General features: G+C 34.1%; 1 protein-coding gene across 2 annotated transcripts in view; it reads left to right on the forward strand.

Moving 5' to 3' along the window:
* Positions 1-24,669, forward strand: part of LOC129224658 (uncharacterized) — a 68,245-nt gene that overhangs the window by 14,964 nt on the left and 28,612 nt on the right. For both annotated transcript variants that reach the window (XM_054859197.1, XM_054859198.1), the window contains exons 2-5: positions 5,066-5,320; positions 6,400-6,527; positions 9,225-9,446; positions 16,016-16,176. In XM_054859197.1, coding sequence (XP_054715172.1) covers positions 5,097-5,320; positions 6,400-6,527; positions 9,225-9,446; positions 16,016-16,176 — 735 coding nt within the window. In that variant the 5' untranslated portion in view covers positions 5,066-5,096. The remainder of the gene's footprint in view (positions 1-5,065; positions 5,321-6,399; positions 6,528-9,224; positions 9,447-16,015; positions 16,177-24,669) is intronic.

Below are 24,669 nucleotides of genomic sequence, written 5' to 3' on the forward strand. Positions count from 1 at the left end.
GACTTCGGTGATTTGTAAGATTTTCGAAACTTTGATCAAAATTAAGATCATGAAGTTCTTAGAGACTAATAGTCTGTTGACTAGTTTGCAGTATGGTTTCAGGAAAGATAAATCCTGTACTACTAATTTATTGCATTTCTACGACAAGGTTACCTCAGCTTTAGATAACAAAAAATGTGTGGATGTTGTTTATATTGATTTTCAAAAAGCTTTTGACAAGGTACCGCATGTTGCTCTTCTCAGCAAGTTAGCTGACATAGGAATAGGAGGAAAAACTTTACTTTGGGTTAGAAATTGGCTCACTGGTAGGAAGCAAAGAGTAGTTGTGAGAGGAAATCATTCTAATTGGAGTGATGTTTTAAGTGGGGTTCCTCAGGGATCAGTTTTAGGGCCTCTTTTGTTTATTATATTTATGAATGACATCAATGAAAATATTTCTGGAAGCATGAATTGTTTTGCTGATGATGTAAAAGTTATGGGGATTGTCGAAAATGAAGAACAAGTAAATCAGCTTCAAGATGATTTAAATCATATTACGAAGTGGGCAGATAAATGGGGTATGGCAGTTAATGTAGGGAAATGTCAAGTGCTACACTTAGGTCATAGAAATAAGCGTATGAGATATCATTTACAGGGTTCAGTCATAAATCAGGCAGAAAATGTTATGGATCTGGGTATCTTAATAAATCAGGACTTCAAGTTTAGTCAACAGTGCAGTATTGCTAGTAACAAAGCCAACAAAGTGCTTGGGTTTATCAATAGATCTATTTCAAACAAATCTAAAAAAGTTCTTCTGCCTTTATATAGGAGTTTAGTAAGACCTCATTTGGAGTACGCTGTTCAGTTTTGGTCGCCTTATCTGAAGAAAGATATTTTTGTATTGGAAAGGGTTCAAAGAAGGGTAACTAAATTAGTAAGGGGACTCTCAGATTTAGATTATTATACCAGACTTAATAGGCTTAACATGTATAGCCTGGAGCAAAGGAGAGTCAGAGGGGACATGATTCAGTTATTTAAATTTATCAAAATGAAAGATGTAAATGGATTAAATTTTTGTGGGGAAAGCAGGACAAGGGGTCATTGTTTTAAGCTATTTAAATCTCAGGCTAACTTGGAAATCAGGAAAAACTACTACTTTAGCAGGGTCGTGGGCACTTGGAATAGCTTACCGGAAGAGACGGTAATGAGCAAGGGGGTGGATAGCTTTAAGAGGGCCATTGATCTTCATTGGGGTCTAATTAATTGACTAGGACCAGCCTAGCTGGGCCCAGAGCCTGTTGCTGGTCGTCACATTTGTATTTGTATTTGTATTTGTATATATTCGAAGTAAAACAGTTCGAAATATTGCAAAAGTAGTTCATTTATCCCTAAGCACTGTGTAATATTTAATAAACACCTTAAAGAAGAAAATCGGATCGAAAATAAGGTGAGAAATGGTTGACCAGCAAAGTTAACAATATGCGATTAGATATTTATAATTAGAATACCTATGAAAACCCACGTTTGAGAGCTGTGAAAGTTTCAGCAGAATAGAAGGAAAAATTTTCCTTCCAATTTCACCTGCAACTGTTCACCGTGTTTTCAGAAAATGTTTACTTAGCGTGAAAGACAGAAAGTTTAGGATTTCCTTCGCAAAATCAATGATAAATTAACCCAAAACGTATAGAAATACACTGCAAATCTTAAAATACTTTTAAGTCGAACAAATGTCTTAGTAGCACACCTTTTTTTCGGGAAAGAAGGTGGGAGGTAATTTCTTAGAAAATTATAGAACACTTGTCTTCTTACAGCGCGATAACGATGGCCAATTGCAACCTTTCTCAGTGTTGGTCTGAAGCCTCATCCCCAAAAGACGCATTTAGAATCTTCCGATACCACGTGTTGGGGGCGTGGCCAAGTCTCAACTAGTGAAAAACGGACAATAGCATGGACGTGCCGTACTTGAAACAGAGTCGATACACTTTATAAATACGCTCAGTTAATCTTTAAACTGGGAGCTAAAAATATTTTTCACAACAGTAAAAAGTCTGCATTCTTGCGACTTGTAGCAATTCAGGAAAGTTTTTGCCAAGAATACTTAATTTTTCCAGGAAGTGGATAAAAACCATTAAAATCCCGAAACGTGACATGGAAATACCCAGTAACGTTTCGGATTTTTTTTACAGTGTAACACAAAAAGTTTGAACTTAGTACGACCAATATTCACCGATATAAAACGCAGCGTTTTGTGACTTACACCTTTTTTCACTCGCCGTCAATAACACTTTTTGAGGGGAAAATATTGCGGTTAACAACTGTTTAAAATAGAGAGTAGTTTTTCAAATTGTTCGAGGTTTAGTAGTGTGTTTTTGCGTATCACGGCATAACATTTGCATTTATTTTTGATAAAGCAATGAAAAATATAAATACCTTGTTTTTCTTACTTTGACGACCTGTCATTCTTCTGAAAGGGCAGTAAGTTCCAATCTTACCTTTTGTATGGTCCCTTAAAACTTTAAACTGGAATATCTCCCTGAGTTTTGGTCGCACAAATGTCAAGTTTTTTATGTTAGTAATATCTTTCAATGGAGATTATTTCCCTAAACACAAGTTAGGGGACCTAGGGCCCGTATAAAAAGTTAAATTTTGTATTTTTTGACTCCTTTTTATTTTTGCTTCAAATTTTCATTATCCTAACCCTGCATCTGATTTTGAACATTTTTGCAATTGGAAGTATACACCTAGTACTAACGGTTGCGAAAATAAAGGTCTTGCAGGTTAAAACGGAACACCCTGTATAGTCAATCAGTTCAATGTGCTAAGCATGAATATGACAAAGAATCAGTTGAATCGGCTAGGTTTTTTTATATTGCATACGCAATATTTAGATAAGTGTATGCAAAACACATGTCAGGAGTATCTTAATCTGCTCTAATGGACGTAGGGAGCATTTTTGATGAGCATCCAACAGTAGCCAGCCAATATAGCCGCGGGCTAATTCAACTGGAACTGTTATTCCATGATGTTGGTAATATCCTGATGAAAACGTTACCCTTGCTTATCACTGAACTGCTCGCTGTTTTTCTGAGACGAAATTCAAATGAGAGTCCGAAAAATGTCTTTTCCAAGAATATGTATTACAGCTCAAAGCATAATGTTGTAAAGCCAACAATCCTGTCAGACCTTCGTAGGTTGGCACGTGGCATTCCCCAAGAAGTTTGTTGACAGTTGACGGAAGACCTTCAAAACTTGTTTTTCTTTTCTTGAAGAAGTCACTCAATCCAGAGGTCTCTGAAGAGCTGTTTAATGTGAGACCCCTCAATAACGCTTTTTTAAATTTTAGTTGCATTTTATCGAGATAATTTTGCACAAACTCGAACTGACAGGTTATATGCACTAAGCGAAAGAAAATGCCGTTTTTCACTCTTTCTTCGTGTATTTCGCAATCAATTTCCTGACTTCGTTTGTATATATGAGGCAGTGAAAAGCAAAGGGATGTAAGTAGACTTTTTCAAGCTTTGAATAAAACGCGTTTGAAGAAAACGTCCTAGGTAGGCTTTCACCGATTTTTTTTTTCTAAATCATGCTGTACAGCAGCACCTATACCATAGCTACTAGTACCAGCTCTTGCCCCAAGACAGAGGAGCGGTTCACCTACCATTTGTACTGGTTATCTCCAAATTTTTAATTTTGTCACATTCCTTTGCTTCTCACTGCCTCACATGTAGCGTAAATAAGGATTTACGAGGTGATGCTGTGTGGAGCAAGGTTTCTTAAGTATTCATGTTACTGATGGAGCACGTTTGTAACACAAAAAAGCAAATGTTCTTGCAACGTAAGCTAATCAGCAGGGCCTGATTAACGCACGGCCCTACTGATCCTTTGCTCCGGGCATCGAGGTGGGGTAAATAATTCATTTCATCCCTTTTTTCGAAACAACTCGTTTGAAAATGGGCTGATTTTTTTACGAAAGAGGCACCAAATTTTAACTGGACCTGCGCTTCACTTTGGATTGACCGAACCCTGCTATTCAGCTTTTTACTTCCTTTTACAAAAAAGGAAGTAGTATTGTATTTGCGAAAAAATTTTCACTCAAAAATCGGCCTTAATTTCCCTTTTTCTCACCCCCGAATGAATGTTGAGTTTTTTTTCGACCCGACCACACGTGGATATATGCCTAGAAACGTACAGACACCCGAAATATCCATTTTGACCACCCCGAGTTAATTACAACGAATTTTCTCGTTATGTCGTAGGTATGTATGTGTGTATGTGCGTATGTATCTCGTATACCTCAAAAACGGTATGTCCTAGAAAGTTGAAATTTGGTACATAGACTCCTAGTGGGGTCTACTTGTGCACCTTCCCTTTTGGTTGCATTCGGATGTTCCTAAGGGGATCTTTTGCCCCTTTTTTGGGGGGGGGGGGGAAATCATTGTTAATTTCAATGTAAACTTAAGTTGTGTTATAATTTGTTGAACACTTGGCGATATATCGCCAGTCTTTTGGTCGCCAAGTTTTGTCGCCAACTTGGCGATTTTTTTTTAAATTTTGGTTTTAATTTAGCCACTGTTGGTGATATTTAGAGAGTAAACTATTGAATCACATTAAAATTGCCAATAATGGGGAAATGACATTAAATTGGAGTAAAAGGAAGTCATGTGATGCACACATCAGCTCGTTTCAATGGTATTCATGTTCAGAGCGTCAAGTTTATTCAGAAGTGCGTACTTTCCTTTCAGAAGCAATTTCGTTGCTGTCCAGTGCTATTGTATGCAACGTAATTATATCTTTTATCAAATTTTTGATTATGCATAGTGTACTATGATCAGCGAAAAATTTAAATATTTTTCAAAAAGTAATTGAAATTAACTGTTTAATAGGCACATCACTCACATTTTTAAATACTCACGTGCTGTTGCTCTGGTGTAGAATACAGGAAAGTGTTTTTGGAACATGGTTTATTTGGAATAATTTTTAAAAGGTAATTTCGAGCATTTTCCTAACCGTGGTTAATAATCAATGCTATTTCATTTTAAATGTCTCTCAAGAAATATATTTTCTGTCTTTTAAAACTTTTCCCTAGGTAAAAACCAACTAAATAGGTAAAATGAAGCATGTCCAACGAAAAGATTCGAAACCCACCTAGTTTCTTGCCTTGCTATGTATGTGGTGGACTTTATTCTCAGCACTCCCTCCACCTCCACATTCCGAAATGCCTACATCGATGGACATCAGACAACAGCAAAAAGCTAAAGCGGAAACAAGAACCCTTCCGATTGGATGCTGATATTTGGGAAGAGGAAGGATTTGATCATTCAAAAGTACCTTTTGTAGACAGGTATGCTTTTTCAGAGTTTTTGAATACTATATTTCATCTTTGAAAGGCGCGTGCTTATGGTGAGTGGTGCACGTAAAATCTTTCGTGGTCACAAAGTTCTCCATGTGGGTGTTCCGTAACAAATCACTACCTCCACGGGTCGTTAACTCCTTTTAAAAGTCAAGATTACACTTTAGGCTAACGTTTTTACGCGTTAATCCCACGCATGTTGCTACAAAAACCACTTAGTAGATTTTCAAGTTCAATTCCAATTTCTTGCTTTGATATGTTACTGATATATAAGTATGTTTGCCATCTCTTAAGGGTTAGGGGAGACCGGATACGGTTGTTACACATTTCACATTTTGATTTTCCTTATTTTTGTTGCTAATGTTAAGTACCGAAATAATGTTTCATGTAATACTATTACCATCGTCTCATCAAATAATGATTTCAGTACCTTTGTTAAAATAATGTTTTTCAGATAAGAATATATTTAACTAATTTTCGAAGTGTATCAGCTATACCCAACGTGGGTCAACTCGATGCATCAATTATTGAACTATTATGCTGACGAAAGCAACGAAAGGCAGTTTTTAATACAAATTTAATTTTTAAAGAAAGTTTTCTCAAAACATTTGAAGTCTTAATTCGAGTTAGTTGATAAACGTAACTTTATTTTACAGATAATACAAGTATGGCTATTTTCTCCGAAATACGCTCTTTCAAATATTTCAGGAAAAATTTCCTTTATTTCAGTTTTTTTGGTAATTTTTAAGCGTTTCTGGGAAAAGAAAAAAGACTTAAAATTTGTGAGTAGAATTGTAACACGGTATCAACTTGACCCACGCAAGATGCATCAACTTGATCAAAACAACATCATTACGTTTACTATAAAAATGGTGTGAAACAGTTTTGAATACAGGCAACTTCTGCTTGGTAAAATCATGCCTCCTGTTCAAAGAACACAGTAGTATCTTGCTTAATCTAATGTAGTTACTAAAACATCTTGAAAAACAGTTAAAATTGCTTCTTCATAGAATTCTCAGTTCTGGGCACTTAATCTCCCTAATATTTTCTGTTTTTCAAATTCTCCTCAGTCCACCGGACAGACCAGGGACAAGAATTGTGCTGAATCCGAAGCCTTATCTTCACCGTCCTGTGATAACACCAGAGAAAAAACCTGTCCGCAAGCATCAGAATTCAAAGAGTTCAAGCCAAAATGAAGGTCTGCTTTAAGGGGTAACCTGCTCTGAATTTTATTATTACTTCTTCGTTACGGAGGGCCCATGTCATTAAGCTTAGTTTTCAACCATCAAAAATTTGTATCTTATCTATATATGCCAATGAGTTTCTGTGTCATCACATTGTCATTATATTATAATCACCATCATTATTTTTCGGGAGAGATCTAAGATGAGGCTGCGGTTGTTAAAATTTTGATATTGCAAAATGAATCATCTCTTCCTTTACTTTAATAGGTGAATCAAATGCCAGAGCGGATCCGGCTTTTGGGTTTGTAGGAGGAGGAGGTCATTATGACCACACAAATTGGAAAAGGGGTTGGTGGATCGTAAGTGCGTTCAACCACAAATAGAATTCCAGAGCTCTCTCTCCCTGGGTAATTTCTCTGAATTAAAGTCGCTCAAAACGCGGTGTTATGCTATCTTTGGGTAGCTTTAAAAGGGTTGTAACCCCCTGACCCACCTCCTCGATTCGCATTTGATTTCTTGAAAAGCAATGAGAGTATTGACTCCGTGTCAGTGAAAAAAAAAAAAAAAAAAAACACTAAAACACCTTTCTGTTAAACTCTAATTAGGTTAAGTACTCAAAAAAAAAAAAATTCAACGCTGGTTTCATTCATAAATAGCCAGAATAAAACTAGGAAAAACTAGCTGATGTGTGCATAACATGACTTCCTTTTACGTTAATTTAATAAAAATAATGCCTTGACTTGGAGTAAGCAAAGAAACGCTTCAAATATTTTCACCCCAAGTTTATTGCGAACCGAAGCAAAAAAAAAAAAAAAAAAAAAACGTTTTATACAGAATAATTTTTCTAATATAGGCAATTTTAAAGTGATTCAATGTTTAACTCTCTAAATATCGCCATAGTGACCAAAATTGAAACCAGATTTAAAAAAAAAAAAACCGTCAAATTTGTCGCCAAGTTGGCGATAAAACTTGGCGACAAAAAGTTTGGCGATATATTGCCAAGTGTTTGCCAAATTATAACACCATTTGAGTTTGCATTGAAATTAACAATGATTTCCCCCCAAAAAGGTATAAAAGACCCCCTTTGGAGCATCCGAATGCAACCAAAAAGAGAGGTGCACAGTTAAACCCCACTAGGAGTTTATGTACCAAATTTCAACTTTCTAGAACATACTGTTCTTGAGTTATGCGAAATACATACGTACATACACACATACGCACATACATACGTACATACAGACGTCACGAGAAAACTAGCTGTAATTAACTCGGGTATAGTCAAAATGGATATTTCGGCTGTCTATACGTTCTTAGGCATACATCCACGTGTGGTCGGGTTGAAAAAAAAAAAAAAAAAAAAACTCAATACACATTTTGATGCGAGCAAAATGGAAATTAAGGCCGATTTTCGAGTGAAATTTTTTTCGCGAATACAATACTTCCTTTTTTGTAAAAGGAAGTAAAAATGACTGCATTAGGTAAAGTTGCGTTAAAAGTGCTCAAGATTACATTTTTCATTTAATTGAAATCTCTTGCTTTTTAAATTGTCTCCTGCTTTAAGGATTGTAAATTATCGCACAAAAAGCAAATTTGTTCTAATTACCCTTCCTCTATTGTGAATTTAGCGGCATCAGTTAAAATAACGCCTTTTCAGACTTTTCAAAAGCAGAAAAGTACTGAAAATCCAGCAAAAGTATTTAAACGTGCTTCTTTGCTCAGTAAGTTATGCATTTGGTGAGAAATATGTATTATCACCTAATTATTATATTGATGAAAAACAGCAATAAATCCTTAATACTTTGGAATACCTATGTCAAATGAGATTGATTTCAAAATGTATAATGATTTCAGACGTATTTAGATTGAAAGACCTTGAAAAAAGAAACCAAAATTTTCTTATCATTTAAAACAACATAACAAATATTTAAATAACTCAATTGTGCTGAAATATTAAAATATATCTTGTTATTTCAAATGTAACAGATATTAAGTTTTTATTTTTAACCCCCGACACACAAAGGAGGGGCGTTATAAGTTTGACGTGTCTGTGTATCTGTGTGTATGTGTATTTGTCCGTAGCACTCTAGCGCCTAAACGGTTGGAGCGATTTTGAAAAAAAAAAAAAATGTTCCAAAGGAGAGTTGATTGAGAGTGTGCTAGGGGTTGCGTCTTTGGATGACATTAATTAACGAAGATATTAATTAAAAACCTCTAAAAGGTTTTTCAACTCTTTTGCAGTGATAACATATTTAAAAAAAATAAAATTTAATACCAAAATAAAGATATTTTTTTCCGCGTCTGATAGAATGTGTTTGGAACTACCATTTTACATAGAATTCGGATTATAATGTTTTTTAAAGCAGATTTTAATAACGGCTAAGCCTTTATTCACGCGATTGATCACTGAATTCATTGTTGGCCGACAAGAAAATTTAACGGAATGACTTAAAATTTTCATCTGTAGCCAGTTTCTATTTGTTAGCAAATAAAATAATTGAAATTGATGTTTAATAGTATAAGGCATTTAAAAGGATTTTCAGTTTTCCCTCTTGATTCTACAGTTGTGACTTAGTCGGGGTTTTTTAAAATTTTTAATTTTATATAGTTCTGCCCATGGTTTGTTTATGGAATCTCCTCTTTAAAAATAAAAATATCGTTTGTTTCAACCAAACAGGAACTTAACTGAAGCGTGATCTATTTGTTTCACCTAGATTTTTCGACGATCAATACTGATCGCTGTCCGGCAAAAACTTTCTCCTGTTGCGGTTTCACTTCAGTTCTGACCACCGTCCCCGCCAGACGATCTCATCGGACACCGCTCGAAGAAAAAGTCCGACGTTCGGACATGGATGTTTCTGAAGTTCGACAAGGGAAACGTCCCGTTCGTGTGTACCGGCCATCACGTCTTCCAAATCAAAACTTCAGCAACAAAGGTGAGGCTTTTTTGAATTTGCAAAGAAGTATATTCATTCTTTTTTCTTCAAAGACCCACAGATGCATTTAAAACAAAATTTTGTAATTTCTAAGCAAAATAATTTGAGCAAGTAGAGAATTATATTCATTCTTTTTTCTTCAAAGATCCGCCGATGCATTTAAAACAAAAGTTGGTAATTCTTAAGCAAAATGATTTGAATTAGTGAAGAATTACATTCATTCTTTTTTCTTCAAATATCGCAGATACATTTAAAACAGAAGTTGGTAATTCTTAAGCGTAATGATTTAAATTAATAGATACTTATATTCATTCTTTTTTCTTCAAAAATTTGCCGATACATTTAAAACAAAAGTTGGTAATTCTCAAGCAAAATGATTTAAGTTAATAGATACTCATATTCATTCTTTTTTCTTCAAATATTCGCCGATACATTTAAAACAAAAGTTGGTAATTTCTAAGCAAAATGATTTGAGTTAGTAGAGAATTATATTCATCCTTTTTTTTCTTCAAAGATCCGCCGATACATTTTAAACGAAAGTTGGTTATTCTTAAGCAAAATGATTTGAGTTAATAGAGAATAATATTCAATGTTATTTTCTTCCAAGATCTGCCGTTGCATTTAAAACAAAAGTTGGTAACTCTTAAGCAAAAAGGTTTGAGTTGGTAGAGAATTATATTAATTCTTTTTTTCTTCATAGATCTGCTGATTATGCAATTAATACAGTAAATAAGTAGATCTGCAACTTATTATTACAAGGCTGTATTGTTTTCTTATTAGAACAGGATATTATTTGACTTTTAAAATTCAAAACTCAATTGGATTATTATGTATATTTGGAGCATGAGTGGGACAACTTCATTGTATAACATTTAATTTGCACACAGGAAACGTTATATTTTCTTAAAATGTCACTGAAAGCGGTTTTGTTGAGGCAAATTAGAACATAATACTTAACATAAAGACAGTCTTTTAGAATGGATTTTTGAAACAGTTATTTTTCTTCAGTTTTAACTGAAAAGTAATTAACAGTAACTTTAATTAACAGTTTTAATTCCTTTTCTAACCTTTTTTTTTACCCGAATGCTACACTTCATATTAATATTTTTCTTTCGGGCCTACTAAAACACGCAAAGGAAAGGGCATGTAAACAATTCTTTTTTTTTTTTAATTTTTCCAACAATATTATCAATTACTCACTGCAAAAGTGTCCCCATGATCCCATGATCGAGTAGTCTTTTTTTTATGTCGTAGATTTTTTTGGTACTTCAAAAAAAAAAAAAAAAAATCCTTTGCCTTATGGAATTTTTAGAAAGTGTCTTCAGTTGTTCACATGTACCTTCAGGCGAGGGGGGGGGGGGCATATGTGAACAAGCCTGGGCACACATCAAAAGATTAAAACTCGTGACTATCATCATGTTTCGAGGAATAACTCCTTAATATGACACATATACAGTAAACTCCCGATTATCCGCGGATTAGGGTGGCACGGTAACCGCGGATAATCCAAATAATAAGTGAAAAACAACACTGGTGTATACAATCGCTGAAAAATAGGAATAAAACTCACACATGCATTTAAGTTATAGCTAAAAAGAATAACATTGATTGTAAAAAATATATATAAAAGCTAAAATCAAACAATAATACAATCATAAGTCACGACCGTTGAAGAAGAAAAAAATTGTGCAAAGACCCGAGGATAATCCGAGCCGCAGATAATCCGACCGCCGATAATCTGGAGTTTACTGTACTTATATACCAATTACATTAAGCGGTTTACAACTTACGCGGTGTCAGTTAAAATTGTATAGTAATGTATCGTTAAGGGAACAAAATCCCAGAATTATAACACTGCTCAATGTCAAACTTTAGAGCATATTCTGATCACTGGAGGAACAAGAAAAAAACTAATAAAACTACATAGCACAAATAATATTTTATCATGCAAAGATTATTATATATTTTACTACATAATAATTTTGAGCTTCAGACAGTTCATAATAGTACATTTAAAACGATTTTAAGCTTAAGTTTTTAATAAAGATAAAATATTTTGTGTCCTTTTAATTCATGTTGCTGTTAAATGAAACTAAATTCGTGACCAACTATATTTAGTAACAAAATATAAATAAATTAATAAATAATCTAAAAAATAACCATAAATGTATGAATTTATTAAAGAAAAATAACAATTATAAGCTTTAAAATAAATTTTTCTAAAACTTATAGTATCCTGCACTAATATTCACATTATGGAGAGGATATAGAAACTGTTCACATGTGCCCCACATGTGATGTTCACAAGTGCCACATCCTCTACCTTAGGACAAAATCGCAAGAATTAAGATATCATAGTAAAACATACAACATTCGCATGTGCCCCCCTTCTCCCATTAAAATGTTAGAATATTTCAAAACTTTCTAACAAGCATGAGGAAAGACAGGAAACTTCAAACCAAGAACTGTTGTTGTCATTACTTGATGCTCATTCCATTAATACGCAGTTTGCAACTGTTTTCCAGAAACCAATTTCTGAACACATATTCGGCTCCAAGCTTGTGACATTGTGATTAAGAGCCAGTTTTTATAAGAGTCAGGCAGGTCAGATACATTCCATTTTTGATTTCGTTAAAAATTTTACAGTATTTTCTTTGAATGATTTTAGAAGACACATATTTTTTTCTTTTCTTCCAAAACAATTTTTTGTGACCCACAATAATTCCAAAAGTTGGTCCTAACTTAGGGTTTTTCTCAAATCGACATTTTTTAATATTCAATTATCTCTGTGCATTGAACATCAGCGAAAGTAATCTTGTGATTACAACATGATATTTAGTGCATCAAATGAAATATAACGTTAATTTTATCGCTGACCTTCAATGGACCCTGGCAGGGGTGGCTAAATTGTACCGAAGAAAGTGAAAAGTGAAAATGTGTCATGTTTGAGGCATCCTGGTTCCATGCACTGAGGTTCAACCAGTTTTTGGGGGCAATTTGTGTAGAGTTATTATAAACTATTAAATAGGCTCATTAAATGCATGGTTAATACTCACTGCTGCGAAAAAAATAGCAGTTTTGTCATCAAAATATGGTAAAAAGTGTACTTTTTAGGGGCTTGTATCTCAGTGCACTGAGGGTCAGTATAGAACTTACTGCCTGCATTTCAAACTAGAGTGTGTCTATTTTAACAATCAAGTGACAGAACTGAGGGCAAATTCTTTTCTAGAACACAACACGTATTTCAAAACAGTAAAATGAACTATTTAGTTTTCAATTCAATCAACATATCCGGGTTTAAACTTTCCTCCAGGGACTTCTAGATGCTATTTAAAAAACTAGTATGATCAAAAAATTACCATAAAAGAGTTATAGACTTGCAAATAGACTGATTATGCTTACTCGCATACTTTATATGATCACTGGAAACAAAGTGAAGAAAAAAAAAAAAACCCGGTTATTATATATATATATTGCGGGAAAACGTAAGTTATTTGTAACACTATTTTGAAGGTGTTTTAGGTATATTTTCAATTATTTTAATTAAGATAGCTTTTTTTCGTTTATACTGTACATTCTAGTTCGTTGACATTTGTTTAGGCTGTACATTTTAGTGACAAAAATTATTTTCTCTACACCAAACTACCATGATAGCAAACAATTACCAAGTCATATTTTATTACTTATAATAAAAGCAATACTATAAAATTTTAAAACAAGGGTATAGTTGTCTAACTGACTAGTGGGACAATAAAATAAAAAGCGAGACAAAGCATTGTAGCTTGAGTACAACTAACTGGATACGTCGTTAACTCTTATGAAATTTCCTCATCTTAAGGTGCATTTTATGAGCCTGCAGAACCATTGCCCATAGTGATGTCACTTGTTTGTGAAAAGACATACACTCTAGTTTAAAATGTAGGCATCAAGTTCTATAATAACCCTTAGTGCACTGAGCTACAAGCCTCTAAAAAGTACATTTTTTATCATATTTTGATGTTTTTCTTTCACTTTGCTGCTAGTTATCATATTATAAAGTATGCGAGTAAGCATAATCAGTCTATTTGCAAGTTTATAACTCTTTTATGGTAAGTTTTTGATCATACTAGTTCTTTAAATAGTATCTGGAAGTCCCTGGAGGAAAGTTTAAACCCGGATATGTTGACTGAATTGAAAACTGAGTAGTTCATTTTACTGTTTTGAAATACGAATTATGTTCTTGAAAAGAATTTGCGCATAGTTCTGTCACTTGTTTGTGAAAATAAACATACTCTAGTTTGAAATGCAGGTATTCAGTTCTACACTGACCCTCAGTGCACTGAGATAAAGACTGATGAAAACTGCACTTTTTAGCTTTTTTTTCGATACAAAAACTGCCATTTTTTGGCAGCGCTGAGAGTGAGCCATGCAACTAATGAGGGTATTGAATAATTTATATGTATTCTTACACAAATTACGTACAAAAACCATGGTTGAGCCTGAATGCAGGGAACCAGAGGGCCTCAAACATGGTACCTTTTTATTTGTTTCGACTAAGTTTCACAACCCCTAAAAGGCTGTACTGAAGGTCAGCGACAAAATTTACGATATATTTCAATTAAGGTACTAAATGTCATATTGTCAACACAAGAATTTTTTTCGCTGATGCTTAAGAAACAGAAATAATCGCATTTTAAAAAACGCTGATTTGGAAAAACCTCTACGTTGGGCTCCACTTTACGAATTTTTACAGGTCCCCAAAAATTTTTTTGGAGGAAAAGAAAAAATAGGATAGACTGGAGGATTGCCGCCACCCCTGATATTTGAGTCAAGGAAACCGGATAAGCCGGCCTGACAGCTCCTGACCTGTAGCAAACGATGCTACAACCAATGCCCCAAGTCGATGGCAGCCATTGCGCGCGTTGTTTTTTTTCTTATAGTGTCGAACGTTGTTTTGAAGAAGTTTGATCTTATTTTCCCACTTTAAATAAGCTGAGGTTTTACCTTTAGATGCTACAGTGGCAGCATTTGCTATGAACAACCTTTAACTAGATATTTTAGCCTACAATTTAATCAACAATATTGATCACTTCCGTTTGTTTTGATGCCTTTAATCTACATTTCTTCCATCTTGTCGGATTGGGGTTATGATGCTACCTCTCCGGGGGTGATATCGCCATGGTGTGTCATTCCCCCGGAAGCATATTTCCACTGCATAGGTCAAAAGCAATTTATTAAAGGAACGAAAATGCGCTCTTGTAAACTGTGCTTAGTAAAAAGAGTTAGTTAACAGAAGTTAAACAGAAGAAACTGGTGAAGAAAATAATATTGTAAATGCGAGCAATACGTCTGAAGGTGAGTTACTGGCTGTAGCACCCTGCTCATCAAAGCCCGTTCAGGAAGTGCCTCAAAAAACGTTTCTTCAATTGCTAGAAAAGTTTTCACCAATTCCAAAATTGGCAGCAGAAATGGTACAGGAAAGTTCTAAAAGTAAAGACCACTCGTCAATTCTAACGGGAACCCCAATGAAGGCAGTTTTAGAAGAAACAGTAGAAACAAGTCGAAAGAAAATCTGCAGCAAAGGTTTTGGGAATGTATATCACAACTGAATCCAAATGCAAAGAAAGAGAAAGCAACACGGCAAAAGAAAATGAATAAATTTGTTAAAAAGAGGTGCAAGCGACTTTTAAGTTTGGAAAACTCTTCAGATGAGGAGGACATTGACGTCAAAAAGTTTCGTGACGACGACTAAAATGATGACCATTTTAATCTAAGCGACCCAAACTTTGTGCTATATGCAATAAATATGGAACGAACGAACTATGATACAGATGCACTTGCTGGGTGCATACAGAGTCTAGCGATGCTGAAACAGCTGTAAACTACATTTATGGTTTTTGTAAATTTTAAGAAAAGCAGATGAATTCAAAATACTGTTTTTTTCGCTCGTATAAACTAAAAATATCATTTCTTTTGCTTTTCAATTCCTGTATTGTAATGCTAATTGCATATAGGATTTTCAATAAATTTTCCCTCTTAGTCTCTTAGTCATATTGGCTAGTGGCGGGATTACCCCAGCTCTCTGGGTATTACCGCCACAGTGTAGAGGTTGACAAATTGATGTTTTATGACTATTTTTTTTTGTAGATTTATTAATAACAAATTTTGTATACATTCTTAAGATGGCGTACAATAATCCAAAATATTGATCTAGCAAATAAATACGATTTTTGATGGTGATAAAAATTAAAAATTCCTTAAGGTGGCGGCATTCCCCTGGTCTACCCTACGTATCTTCTAAAATCTTTAAAAGAATCCACCATAAAAATGTGAGCAAAATCAAAAATGGTGTATATCCGAACACCCCATTTCAGCCCGGTTCATATAAAAACTGGCTCTTAATTGTGGTTTTCGATTTGTAACATTGAAAAAAATAACGGGCCCTACGGTTCAGCTTCGCGGGTCGCCTGTGGCCCATAAACTGTCTGTTGGGCTTCATTGCTGCACATATAATCGAAAGAATAATAATAATAAAAAATACTTTGCGTGATAGCAAAATTTTATAATAATAAATATTGTATTTTAATTAGGATACAAAGAAAAACAGAACAAGAGTATTGATGGAGACATGTCGAAAGAAGTGCAGTCCAAAGGTAACGGACCAGCACAAGTCAGCTACAGCAAATGCAGCGTTTGTGGAGAACATGTAGATACCAGGAAACTGAAAATTCACGAATCCAACTGTCTGAAAGTAAATAGCTATTATATGTTACATTAATTTTCAACCCAACATTTGAATTTAGGGAAGTTTCGTTCTGGATAAGATAATAACAGCCATATAATTTTCAAGTGCTCATCTTTACGCGGTAAAAAACTACTGATTCATTTTATTTCATTACGGTTACTTAATATTATTTCGTCGGAGCTGTTTTGAAACCTCAAGTAAGATTTCACAATATCCTTTTCATTCTGGGTTTTTTTTAAGTTTGTATTCAAAAAATGAACACACAACCAACAGGGGGGGGGGGGGCGATCAGGTGGCGAATAATGCTAATATTTTTAGTCGCAATTTTTTTTCACTTTATCTTCACTTGGCCAGGACCGTGGTTACTGAAAAGGGTCTGAAAGCTTGAGTTTCTAGCTACAAGCTACAGCTGCAAGCACAGCTACAAGCTACAGCTGCTACAGCTTTCAAGCTACAGCCGGCAGTTGTGGTACATGCGTCGCAATGGCAAAGCATTCACTGTCTCAATAACGAGCCACTTTTTCAAACTTTCATCGATCGCTACGATTTTGTAGCGACTCGTGTATTAGGGTTACCGGCCGTAACTTTTAACAGCTACTTTAAACCTTTCTTAAAAACTAAAATCTTAATATATAAAAATCTTCTGTGCGGACGTTTGTCACCATAAGGCTTTTAAACGGCTGGACCGATTTTGATCAAATTTTTTGTGTGCAATTCAGTTGTGGCTAGCATGGTTTAGAAGCGCGATGGATCGAATCGGAAACGTTTTTGTTAATTAATTAATTAATTTAAACATTGGATGGTTATATCTCCCAAATGATTAATATTTGTTTTAACCTATTATTGAGCGAGAACTCAAATAAATACTTCACCCGTTGCCAAATAACAATAAGAAAGCCAGCTCTGCTTTCCGTAATGAAATTTCCTTCCTGTGATATGTCGATTGAGAATAAATAAAACGTAGAGAGAGAGTGAAGCCTTCATTTCTCTCTCTTGAAAGCAACGATTTTAGGTCCCGTGATATATTTTAAAGTAAAGTACTGGAAGGTTCACGCAAAACGTGTGTTCTGTCGTCGTAGTTGAACTATGTGACATCGGTGCTTCAGGTTTTCCTAACCAAATGATCAGAAAGTAACCATACCTAGCAACATTTGTTTCTCGGCTTAAATCCATCTGATTTTTAGCACCAATGTCAAGAATACTTTAAGGATTATCAAACTAATCAGTATATTATTAAAGGAAAAGATGATGGAGTTTATAAAGACGAAACAAATTTTATTTTCGTCCAATTAAATTACAACAGGGTAGTTCTGTACACGAAAGATCAGTGCAGTGGAAGATCTTTATCTTTGGTGGAAAGAACAAATTAGGCAATATATGAAGTTTTAAAAGTTTTCGTTCAAAAGATCGGACCGCTAATCTGTCGGAGTTAGCTTCGCTCACTGATCGGCTGGATTACAGTAACGTGGTGGCTTGGCGACTTTGGATAAATATTTCAAATTGCAAAGAATTGTTTTTCATTTTTAAAGAGTGTTTAGTCAATTTATTTGAAGAATGTGTTTATTTTACATCGGGATGGGGGAAGGGAGGAGTGATTTTCGTTTATTCAGAGAACTGTTTTTACCTTTATCATTTTTTTAAACGATATCCTTTCGATTGTTTTGTTCTTTTTTATATGGCGGATGTTGCAGCGGGATTTCTCGTTTGTTCTAGGTGGGTATTTAGTTTTTTGCACTTAATATCTGAGGTCGCTTTTTATCCTTTGAGTATGGCTGAAGGAACAAACCATCAAGTACGGGGAAAAAAATAGTTAATAAAACAATTGCTCAGTGGGCATTAGATTAAATCAAGTTGTAATAAATACTATATGCATTCTGACACCAAGCAGCTTAAAACATTTTCTTTTTACTTATTTTTTTCAACAAAACAGTTCAAACAGTTGATAGTTTATTGAAATTTAACTTTTCAATTTACAAAGTTTGAACAGAACAACGTCTGTCGGGTCCTCTAGTATTGTATAAAATCGTCTTTGTGTACTAAATCTGTGACCTGTTTTGCTTATTTGACTTTGATGCTTATTAAACAGGTGCTTTAAATTGATAAAATAAGTTATGTAAAGACTATTAACACACATAAAAATATTTTCAGAAGACTCCATTGCTTGCTTCAAATTGATAAAATTGACTGTAAAAATTTGAGTGAGTGTAAAAAATTTGGAACTTTTTCAAATAACATTGATAGCGCTGAATAAATACTTAAAATGTTAATTAAAAAACTTTATCATTTTCTAACAGTAAAAACTATTTTTGATAATCCAGAAAATATTACATTTTGTTGATCATATTATAAAAATGATTTTTGTTATTATTTTCCTTGGTCTTTAAAGAGCTTTTTTTTTTTTTTTTGATTGGAATCAACTATATGTTTATGAACATAGTTAAAATATTGCTAGATAGGTGGCGCTGCAAACTAAAAATATTTCACCATTTCATTTTACCTCGCTACTTCACTTTACCCCACATTCCCAATCATGCATAAATATTTTTTTTCTTTGATACCAGCACGAAAAAATAATTTCAATAAAAACTTGGAAATATCGTGATGATGTGATTTGATGAAAGCAAACGCGAGATGATTATGTTGTGCGTTGAAAAATGAATTATTTGTGCTATTACTGAATGAACAAATGAATCAATGCCTAGTGAGTTGTGAGATGCTGTTATTAGTTTATTTAAATTTAGAAATTGATGGAGACAAGTTCTTAGAGTTTTGTGTAAAGAAATGTTGTTTAATGCATTTTTATTCGAAGTCTGCTTGTTTAAAAATTGTCACATTCTATTTCAAAAATTGTTGCTTAAAATTAGTTCATTTCTAAGTGGACGTGCTTTTGTTTAAAATTCATTTGTTGTAAGTAGGGGAACATGGGGCAAAGTGAGATAGCGGGGCAAAGTGAAGTGGTGAAATAGTTACAATATTTTTAGCTCTACCTATCAGATATTATTTTAACTATATAGTACCATATATAGTCTATTCCAGTCAGGAAAAAAATACCGACGAAAATTAATGCATTTGGTAATACAGGCAACTTTAAAAAATTGATACTCATGTTGTAATATTTTGTTGTAAGTCAAAAATTATTTTTGTTCCTATAAAATGATAAAGTGCTTGTTATTAACCTTTTTAATATTGATTGAGACCTCTTAATATTCAATGCAGTAAAAATTTAGTTAATATTGAGCTTATTTGTATTTTAAATAAATTGTACAATTAGTCAAGTACATACGGGGCAAAGTGGATGGGGCAAAGTGAAATAGTTTGTTTCATTTACTCAATCAATCATTTAATATAAATCACTTACGTTTTCATTTAATTATTACTTCATTTACCATTCCTTTAATTGGTAATTCACTTATTAATTCATTCATTCACTTATTTTCTTATTTATTCATTCTTTTACTCGTTCATTTATTTTTCTTCATATAATTATTGATTTATTCTTTTTTACTTTCTTTTACAAAAAAGGAAGTATTGTATTCGCGAAAAAATTTTCACTCAAAAATCGCCCTTAATTTCCATTTTGCTCACCCCCAAATGAATGTTGAGTTTTTTTTTCGATTCGACCACATGCGGAAAAGTGCCTAAGAATGTATAGACACGCGAAATATCCATTTTGACCATCACCGAGGTAATTACAACGACTTTTCTCGTGACGTCTGTATGTGTGTGCGTATGTGCGTATGTGCGTATGTGCGTATGTGCGTATGTATCTCGCATAACTCAAAAATGGTATGTCCTAGAAAGTTGAAATTTGGTACATAGACTCGTAGTGGGGTCTAGTTGTGCACCTCCCCTTTTGGTTGCTTTCGGATGTTCCTAAGGGGGTCTTTTGCACCTTTTTGGGGGGAAATCATTGTTAATTTCGATGTAAACTCAAGTGGCGTTATAATTTGTCGGACACTTGGCGATATATCGCCAGTCTTTTGGTCGCCAAGTTTTGTCGCCAACTTGGCGACAAATTTGGCGGAGTTATTTTTTGGTTTCAATTTGGCCATTGTTGGTGATATTTAGAGAATAAATATTGAATCACATTAAAATAGCGAATAATGGGGAAATGACATTAAATTGGAGTAAAAGGAAGTCATGTGATGCACACATCAGCTCGTTTTTTTCATTTTCTTTTCATTTATTCACTCAACCTATCATTTACTGATTCTTTTGATCAAAAATATGTTTTATAGTCAGATAGAAAATATTTCATTAGAAAAATAATTTTATTTTTCACTATGCCCCATAGAAAAAAAAGTGAAAAATTTCCACCTTTTTCTGAAGACTCAAATTTACTGCCAAAAATAAAAAATACTGTTTCAACGCAAGTTTTATCATAAAATACAATGTTCTTTCTTTATGTACTGTAATTTTCGAAACAAATTTCTGATTTGTTCTGTTTGAAAAAACTCAGTCATCTTAACCATTAAACCTTGCCTCACATTCCCCTACTTATGTTTAGGGCTTCAGTAACTCTTCTATAGCTTTGAAAGCACTGAAAAAAGCAACTAATGTATAACAACAAACTGGAAAATCACGACATCTAATGGAGTGTATATTTAGTCATAAAGTAGTACAACTATAAACATCACAGAAGTCTTCAAGGAAAAATCAATAACCCAAAAGTTACATTTCATTTTTTCTTCTTTTACAAAGATTTTTTCTACTTACTATTTTTCGAAATTAAAGAAATTGACACAGGCTTATTTATTTATTTATTTATTTTTTCACAAAAAAAATATTTAATTAGTAGTAACAATGTTAGTTTCATTGTCAGATAGTTTAAAAAGCTTACTTAAAATTTTTTAAAGTTGTTAATTGCAGAGTAATTAATACCATAATGCTGAATGTTATAATTTCAATTTTTACTTCTGACAAGAGCTATACCTGCGATTACTTTGGAACTATTGTCCCCTTACTTATTATTGCTCGTAAAACCCCGAAACTGCAAACAGTTCAATTTGGCTCCCATCGTGATCGTAGATCGCTGTCTTTGCTCATCTGCTACAATGTAAAGTTGACTTTTGTTGAAAATGGGGTTCCGTCTACCCGCGAAACATGTGTATGCAATTTAGTTCCTGCAAATAGTATACTTTTCTTAAAGTTGTGCTTACAATTTTTACTTTCAGCCTAAATGTATGCTACTTATTGCCCAAAAAGTTTAGTCGTTTAAACAATTGCTGTTAAATTATTTGAAATTTTAAACATTTAAAATAATTTAGGTTACTTGTGGCCTTTACGAGTAACCATTTGACTGGATTAGCACAATAGTGAATGGTCAATTTATCTCAAAAAGATCCGATGTTACCGCAAAAAACAGATTGTTGAAATAGAAATTTGTAAATTTTTGCAATTCTTTTCAAGGGGAGTTGGTACCCAAAAACCTTTAAAAACGAGCTGACGTGTGCATCACATGACTTCCTTTTACACCAATTAAGTTATTTCACCATTATTGGCAATTGTAATGTGATTCAATAGTTAACTTTCTAAATATCACCAACAATGGCCAAATGAAAACCAGACTTAAAAAAAAAAAAGTCGTCACATTTGTCGCCAAGTTGGCGAAAAAACTTGGGCAACATACATTGGGCAAACGCTTGGCGATATATTGCCAAGTGTTTCCATAAATTATAACACCACTTGAGTTTGCATTGAAATTAACATTGATTCCCCCCTCCAAAGGTATAAAAGACCCCCTTTGGAACATCCGAATGCAACCAAAAAAGGAGGTGCACAACTAGAACCCACTAGGAGTCTACGTACAAAATTTCAACTTTCTAGGACATACCGTTCTTGAGTTATGCGACATACATACGCACATACATACATACGTACGTCACGAGAAAAGTCTCTGTAATTAACTCGGGGAATGTCAAAATGGATATTTCGGGTGTCTGTACGTTCTTAGGCATTTATCCGCGTGTGGTCGGGTTGAAAAAAAAACTCAACATTCATTCGGGGGAGAGCAAAATGGAAATTAAGGCCGAATTTTGAGTGAAAATTTTTCGCGAGTACAATACTTCCTTTTTTTTTTTTGGAAAAGGAAGTAAAAATATGTTATTAAAAACCTTAAAGAAAATTACTAAATAATTATGCCCAGCTTTGAGTTGTGTGTGTGTGTGTGAGAGAGAGAGAGAGAGAGAGAGGGAGAGATTTGTAATTATTTGAAGCGCGGACTAACAGGACTCGGATTAGCAGGACAGTACTGTATTACGTTCAAAACAACTAATTTTTCAGAAAAACTCTTAATGGGCGTTCTAAGCACATTTTTATTGAAGTGTAGAGCGAATATTATGTGACCAGAAACCCTAAAATAACTTATTAAACATATGCTTAATTAAAAGATTAGACAATGGATCACGAACTGTTATCACATCCGTAATATAGGTCACTGGGTTTGCAAGGTAAAGTAGAAGGCGGGCGGGATGAGTTAATCACTGATATATTTTAGTCAAAATCATCAAGAACTTGTATTTGGAAAGTGTTGTTACCAGGAGACAGAGAGACAAGAATAGAAAACAAGAGTAAAAAAATCACCATGGCAACCGTTTTTGTATTGATACCCAGCGCTCATCTGGAAATTGTGGACGAGTCATTGACAAAGATCTAGTTCATGGTTTCCGAGTAGCCTGATCAGATAGTTGCTTAAAATGTATTCAATTTTGTAGTGACCGTGAAATTGATAATTCATCTTTGTTTGAGCATTAATCTTACTTTTTTGAGAAGGTTATAGCACCTGTAAGCAATGCCGAATCAGAGTACTTATTTTATTTTCAATTCTCGGATCTAAACTTCAGAATTTAGTAGATTGAGTATGATTTTTCCAATACACGGGGAAGGATACTGTTCCTTTCAGAAGCAAATAAAGAATAAATAAAGTGCTTTTTAGCTTTTAACACACATAGTAATCACTTACCAGTGGCTGCTTTTAACACACATAGTAATCACTTACCAGTGGCTGCTTTTAACGCACATAGTAATCACTTATCATTGGCTACATATGAACAAAAAATCAGTAGGGTAACGGCACCAGTAACAGACATGCTTAAGATATTGCTCTCAGGTTAACTCAACTTTCTGAGCCTTTCCATATATTTAAACATTTTAAACAATTTTTCTCTCATGTAACTACATCTCATCTAACGTTTGGCTGCTTCTGGATCCTCTGAATTAGTTAATTTTATTTTTATTTGCTCCATTACGGGATAAAGGGCCGACGGCCCAGTAACAGACACCGAAAATTCTGATAGCACCCAGTTACAGACAGGATGAGGAAAAGATGAGTAAAGGACAAAATTCCCCTTTTCTCCTCAAAATGTGCAAAAGTTCTTTGTTTTAAGATCTAAAACCTTACTAAATTTAAATGAATATGAAGCACCGACCGACTTCGTGGTGGCTGTTCATAACCTCCCACCACTGCCTTGTAAATACCAACTGGCTGATAAAATTCACTCTGATAACACTAGACTATAGATGATTGCTCCGTATTCACGGGTCGCAGCAACATCAGTTTTACCCGCCTAAAATTCTGGTTATTTAAATCCAAATTTACATACGACTGTCTGTTACTGGTGCCGTTACCCTAGAGCAAATAAAACCTGACATCAACAGCTGAAGCATAAATTTAAATTTTGTACTTTGAATAATCTCTAATGCAGTAAACTCCCGATTATCCTCGGGCGGCTTATCCGTGGCCCTTCACACGTTCAAAAAAAAAAAAAAAAAAAAAAACGGTGATGATTAATTAAATGTAAAAAATGCATACATTTTAACTCAACAAATGCAAAATTGACGTCAGGACACACACATTCCTGTTTCTTTCTTCCCTTTCTCCTCCAAAGACATCAAACTATCCATGATCACCGAAACCTGACTACTTGAAGCCTGGTTCTTAAAGCTACACTACTTACTAATTTTTTAGATCTACACGACTTACGTCCGTAATCGGGTGACCGGATCAGTCTTGTTCAAAAATATTCATCTACCTTCCCATATGCATTTGTGATGTAACCTAGCATGATCTGTTTCAGTTAATCTGTGTGCAACATTTGCTCGAGGATGTGTGCAATCCATTTGCAATAATGAACGATGCTTTTTTTAACTTTCGCGTACATTTTTTATACATTGTTGACATTTTAGCTATAGTTTAAATGCATGCGAATGTTATTATTCTTTCTAAAGCTACTAGAAACTCGCTCGTCTAGGTACGAAGGGTGAAAATTGCTTCTACTCTTCCGCATTTGAACGAAGCCATTCCCTGTTTGGTGATATTTTAATAGTTGAAATAATGGGGTCGCTTCCAAAATTTTAAAAATACTTTTTTCTGAAAGAGCATGCTAAAAAACATAGGATCTGACCATTTTTTAAATAATTTGTTTAAGTTTAGTATTTTTAAAAAATTACTTTAATCGGTGCGCTTTCATTGTTTTCGCTTCTGCCAATGACATCACAAAT

Source organism: Uloborus diversus, chromosome 6 (genome assembly GCF_026930045.1).
Source record: "Uloborus diversus isolate 005 chromosome 6, Udiv.v.3.1, whole genome shotgun sequence".
NCBI lineage: Eukaryota > Metazoa > Arthropoda > Arachnida > Araneae > Uloboridae > Uloborus > Uloborus diversus.